Consider the following 6,442-nt stretch of genomic DNA (forward strand, 5'->3'; position numbering starts at 1 on the left):
AGACTTTCCTTTTTAAAAAAACGACCTAAGCAAACTCCTCATAATGAAGGAACATTTCACCCAGTGCAGCGGAGTGACTCACTGATGTGTTTTTAATAGTTTTTGGGCAACCGAAGAGGTCTACAGCACAGAGGAATAAGTTGTAGTAACTAATTTTAACCTCACCTTGTTCTTTACTGATAAGGTTTCTGCCATCAGTAACCAGTTACCCATACCACCCAACCCCCTACAGTCAAATTTGACCAATTTTTTTTTTACATTTGACAGCTGTAAAAGCACCATATACACATTTCTTTTAGATGGACTTTTCCTAATGTGACCCATAGTGTACAAAAATGGAAATAAAATGCATATATTTTTTTTATTTTTGTGCACATTTGATACACTTTTTTATGTATGAAAATGTAGTTTGCAAACAAGTTTGACCTGTGTTTATTTTAAAAAAAGCATTCAAACATGTTGTATTAATCATTGTTAAGACCCAAAAAGGACAACTGAAGTACGAAGGCAAAACCAAGGATTTATTTAACAAATCAGAACTACAATAAACAAAAAACTCAGGCTCAATAAACAACTATGGATGGACTTTACTTAAAATAAGAAGGCTGATAGGTTAAAGTTAACTGATAACACCGCTGCCAGTCACTAAGCACTATCACAAAGTCACACGCAAGGCAGCAACAACAACTGCACTGCTGGATGGCCCACTGGCACAGAGAAAGGAGAAGCTGGAGCCTTTATACTGGGGCTGATTGCAATGGGGTACGGCTGTGGTGATCAGCTGAGGGAAGGGGGGCAGTACCTTTCAAGAAAAGAAAAAAAACACAGAAGCAAACACAATACGGCACCTAACAGACATATTCTATAAAATGTGGTCCTTCCTCACTTATAATGGCTGTGCTCCTCGCTGCATTTAAGCAAGCTTGGGTCAAAAACCCTACACTCAACTCAGCCCAGCCTATTTGAATCCCTACCCTTCCTATTAAAAATACTTGAACGCAGCCTTTGACCAAGTCTCTGAATTCCTTTCGAAGAACAATCTGTACAATCCGAATCAGTCTGGCTTTATGCAGGGTCACTCTTCCGAGACTGCATACTCCACACTCACTGAGCTTGGCATCTCAGGATCTTTCTTCCTACCTCTCAGAGAGATCTTTTACAGTATCTTGGAGGGGGGGGGGGGGCGTCAAAACCACATGGCTTACCCACAGCGATTCCTCAAGGGTCAGTGCTCGGTCCCCTTTTCTTCTCAATGCACACCACCTCACTTGGTGCAATCATCTGCTCCCATTGTTTCTCATACCACTGCTATGCTGAGGGGACCCAACTCATCTTATCATTCATAGTCTCGGCACGGAACTCGTCAAGCCTTGCCAATATCTTGGCACGGTCGAAGGAATACCACCTACAGCTTAATCTCTCTAAGATTGAGCTCCTCGTCATCCCAGCATGTCTTTCTATACAACAGATCAACATCAAGCTTGGATCAGTCAAACTCATGCCAATAAATTCTGCCTGAAAATTGGGCGTCATGTTTGATGACCAGCTAACCTTTAAGGTTTCATGTCGCCTCGATTGTTTGGTCATGTTGATTTGCGTTGTGCAACATCAGGAAGATCAGACTTTACCTGTCTTAGAATGCAACGCAACTCCTGGCACAGGCTCTCCTAACATCATGCATTGATGCAGCAACTTTTTACTGGTAGCCCCCCCCTCCCATCACCACAACCTGCATGAACATCTGCATGAAACCTTTGCAGATGATCAGCATGACTGGTCTTCAACCAGCCCAAAACAGCACGTCGCTCCACTGTTCATACCCCTCAACTGGCTCCCTGTTGCCCACATAAAACTCAAAACCCTGGCACTCACTTACATAACAGTAACCAAAACAGCTCCCGCCTACCTGAACTCCCTCATTCAGGTCTACGCCCCCCTCCTGTTCACTACGCTCTGCCAATGACAGGAGCCTGGTACCACCATCACAACAGGGCCATAAATTGCTACCAAGACTCTTCTCTTGGGTAGTTCCTCAGTGTTGGAACAAGTTACTGAACTCTTTCCAATCTGCAGAGTCCCTCTCCCCGTCTTTAAGAAAAAAATATCTTTAATGAATAACTCTGCACCGGTTGGACCTATTAAAAAAAAAGAAGAAAATATCTCTTTCCATGCACTCCATCTCCTCCATGTGCTGCCTGTTGACACCTACGTCCTATCAGATCTGAACTTAGCTTCATGGCACTTACTCGCGATGTTCTCTCTCTCTCTCTCTCTCTCTCTCTGAGTAGATCCTGGCTCGTGTTACATAATAACCCTCATGTGTACGCTGCTTCGGTTGAAAGCATCTGTCAAATTAAATTAAATCAATGTCGCATAAATCAAGCTTTAGATACACAAACAGTACTTATACATCGATCAATTCATTGTTAGCGTGGTTCTGCACATGAGATTAGCTGACAATAAGAACAACATAGAAAATCACCAGCTTTATAATTTAACCTTAACTGAATATATACAGTGTATGTAGAGTTTTGAAAGCAAGAAATCAACAGCTGCTTGGTTGTTATCAATAATATGTCAATTTCCTGCTAATGAACATATCATTTACTGTCTGAAATAGTTGTGCAACCTCTCCTACACCTCCTTAAATCTTCTAAAAATGTTAAACCTCATTAAATATATATATGTGTTACTGATAGAGTAGAGGTAATGCTCGCTATTAAACACACTTTGCTCAATGTGTTAGGTGTTTTATGTCCCAAAATACCAGCAAATGTTCAAACCAGCAACTTTTCAATGACAAAGTACATTTTTTTTACTCTTTGTTTTAGTAGTCTGGTGTTTTCTATGGTTGATTCCACTGGGGACGTTTTAGAAAATATGTGTGTCTGTTGTTGCAGAAGTTACAGGAAGTTAAACGTGAGGCTGAAGGACACACTGACTCCAGAAACATTTGTTGTCTGGTATTATCAGCTGTCATCAAATGTCTCATGTGTTTTTTGCCTTGTCTCTGTGTTCTCTGCAGGCGTGAATGTCGTCGTGGCTCCCAGGTGGCCGATAGAGAAGGTGAGCCAAACAGCAGCTCTGCCAGATCTCATGAAACTGCTCCAACACAAGGTCCGTCTTCCTGCTGCAGGACAGGGAGACGCTGCCACCTGCTGGACAGTCAGAGCATCACAACACTTGCATGTCTTAGTCCTGTGAAGTTTTATTTATTTAAAACTTAAAGTACAGGTTCACAATTAGAAGTCAGGTGTCCATATGAACAGTGAAAGAGGTTTTTCTCGCTGTAATCATTCCTCCTGTTCATACTGACTATTAAAAGATCTCCTTCAAATGTGCTTTCAATGTAAAGTGATGGAGGACAAAATCCACAGTGTTTCCACACAGTCATTATAAAGTAGATGATCAGCTTCTATTGAGCTTCATCAGTGTGAGTTAGTCATATCAAGTGATATCTGACACATTTACAGTCTTTTTAGCATCAGATTCCCTCTTAGTGTTTCCCTGTTGAGCTGTGCTGGAAGTATAGGAACACAAAGACTTTGGTACTTGAAAACACTGTAACGTTGAAACATAGAAGATGAAGATCTGACTCATTTGGACGCTGAAGCTTCATATTAGCTTCAGTTCAACTTTTAAATACATTTTTAGCACAGAAGGAGAACTGTGGATTAGGGTTAGGGATTTAGTCCTCCATCACTAACATTGTAAACATTATGAAGGGATCTTCTAATGGTCAGTATGAACAGGAGGAATAATTACAGCTTTAATGTTCATTTGTTCTCCTGACTGTCGTGTAAAGATCTTTGATGCATCCTCTGAAACAGTCAAAGACAAACATTAATGTAAAGTTAAAAAATATACAAACACAAACTAAAGAAACAAACCTTTATCACAGTATATGCCATCTGTTCATGATTTTCTCAATTTATTGATGAATAGTTTATCTTATAAAATGTCAGGAAACTGAAATAAAGTATAATTTTGCAGAGCCCAAAGTGATGTCTTAAACCAACAATATAAAATCTTAATATATACATAATAATATATTAAATATAATAATAATGATAATATAATAATGTTAAAAGCAGCTGATTCTCATATCTGAGAGGCTGAAGCTGAGAATTTGTGGAATTTCTGTGATGATTAATCAATTATAAAAGTATTTGCTATATTTTTTGTGTATTGTTTTTCTGTTGGTTGACTAAATATTTAATCAATTAATTGCTTCAGCTCTGAATGTTATATTACAATGTAAATCAATTGAAGAATTATTCATGGATTTTTTAAAAAACTAAACAGGAATTATCACATCACCTCACTCACTGAAACTGGAGGAATCAACAAACCTCTTAAAGTTCATTTTAATAAAACATCTGCTGCATGTTAAAAGGTGTTAAATAATAAAATAGTAGGTGATATTTTTTCATGAGTGACCCTTTAAAGCTCTCCCTGTTCGTGTCTTTCTGTGTTTCAGGATTTGGTGACGGGCAGCACAGCTGATGAAGAGCAGAGTGACGTCGCCGCAGTGAAGTTCGGAGACTCTCGGCCGCCTCTCTCTGATCGGTTATCTGATCCTCTTGAAGACGCAACAGTCGTCTCCAAACAGCCGGTCACCAAACGCCACAGGAAGCTGCTTCTGAAGAGCAGCTTTGTGTCGTCCAGCGCTCCTGCCCGCGAGGAAGAACAACAGCTGCTGGAGCAGAAACAGAAGCTGGCGAGGACGCAGGAGTCCCGTCGCCGCCTGCTGAGCGACGTTTGTGCCAAATATCGGCCGAGCGTCACCGAGCAGCTGGTCTCACAGCGGCAGGTGTCACGGGTTTACGTGGAGGACCGCTCCAGGCTGCTGTACTGTGAGGTGCCCAAAGCTGGCTGCTCTAACTGGAAACGGGTGATGATGGTGTTGGGTGGTAGTGCCTCCTCCACTCGAGACATTCCCCACGACGTGGCACATTACGCCAACCACCTGCGTCGACTTGAGAGCTACGACCACGCCGGCATCGCTGAGAGATTGCGCTCTTATAACAAGGTGCTGTTTGTGCGTGAGCCATTCGAGCGGCTGGTGTCGGCCTTTCGGGATAAGTTTGAGAGTCCGAACTCGTACTACCACCCTGTGTTTGGACGCCCCATCATCTCCAGATACCGCGTCAACGCCACAAGCACCGCCCTGCGTACCGGCGCCGGCGTCACCTTCAGGGAGTTCGTGCAGTACCTGCTGGACGTGCGTCGGCCGGTGGGGATGGACATCCACTGGGAGCCGGTCAGCCAGCTGTGTAACCCCTGCCTGCTCCGATACAACTTCATCGGAAAGTTTGAGAGGCTGGAAGAAGAAGCCAACTTCCTGCTGCAGAGCATCGGAGCACCGAGGAACCTCACCTTCCCCGACTTCAAAGACAGAAACCCCCTCGCAGAGAGGACTTCCTCCACCATCACCCAAAAATACTTTTCACAACTGAACTCCACAGAGAGGCAGAAGGCCTACGACTTCTACTACATGGATTATCTGATGTTTAACTACCCCAAACCCTTCAAAGACCTGCACTGAGCTGTGCAGGGGGAGGGGGGGGGATCTAAAGCCAAGTTTCTTTGCAGTGAAGAACTTCATCACCTCAGTTATTCTTTTTACAGTTGGCCTTCTTGTTTTTATGGAGGTGCTCCGACTATGGCTGTAGCCCATAATGCACTGCAGCACGGCCGCATCCAATGAACAGAACTCGTTTTGACACTTGAAACTCTGTAATGATGTTTTCTATGCTGCCGTTGAGACGTTTTTTCAGGACGAACGTTGAGAAGTCGTGTTCCTGTGGGCTTTAAATATGCACTAGTCACGTTTAGATGTGTGTTTTAATGATTTTGTTTGTAAAAAAACAAAAGAAAAATCATTTTTAAAAGGAGGTTGTTAAGTTTTTCTGTGTGATCTGAATCTGAACACCGACACTGATCCACAGCTTGCGTTCGCGTCTTGGAGCCAATCACAGCTCCTCTCTTCAAAGCCTGAATGTCCACCTGACATCGCTGCGTCACATCAAACTAGACTTAAACAATAACTTCACAATAAAGGAGGTTGATGTCATGATGAAACCGGTGCTTTACAGAGGATTTCTTCTCGATCGGCAGATAGAGTTTGATCTCAGACACAATCTACTGCACACTACTGCAATACTTGTTTCATGTATGAAATCTGTCACACTGCGTACAAATAATATAAAACACTGAAATCTATCTAATTCATTTAAACTTCTTCCTCCTAACGCTGCTGTGTAGTGATGAATATTTATTTTTTGCCGTTTAGTTATCATATAATCAAACATGTTAGATTTTGTGAGGACTCTGGCAGCTGCGTTTGGGACCAAATGGATACAGAACTCTTGGTGTGATCGGAGAAATAACTTCTATAAAAATGATTAAATTGAGGGACAAAACCAGCCGATTAATCAGA

General features: G+C 42.2%; 1 protein-coding gene across 1 annotated transcript; it reads left to right on the forward strand.

Moving 5' to 3' along the window:
• Positions 1 to 1,196: 1,196 nt before the first annotated feature.
• LOC133977001 (carbohydrate sulfotransferase 8-like) lies at positions 1,197 to 5,548 on the forward strand. Its single transcript, XM_062415141.1, has 3 exons — positions 1,197 to 1,224; positions 3,026 to 3,121; positions 4,599 to 5,548. The coding sequence occupies exons 1-3, from the start codon at positions 1,197 to 1,199 to the stop codon at positions 5,546 to 5,548; spliced, it is 1,074 nt and encodes a 357-aa protein (XP_062271125.1).
• The last annotated feature ends 894 nt before the right edge of the window (positions 5,549 to 6,442 follow it).

Source organism: Scomber scombrus, unplaced genomic scaffold, assembly GCF_963691925.1.
Source record: "Scomber scombrus unplaced genomic scaffold, fScoSco1.1 SCAFFOLD_170, whole genome shotgun sequence".
In the NCBI taxonomy this organism is placed as follows: Eukaryota; Metazoa; Chordata; class Actinopteri; order Scombriformes; family Scombridae; genus Scomber; species Scomber scombrus.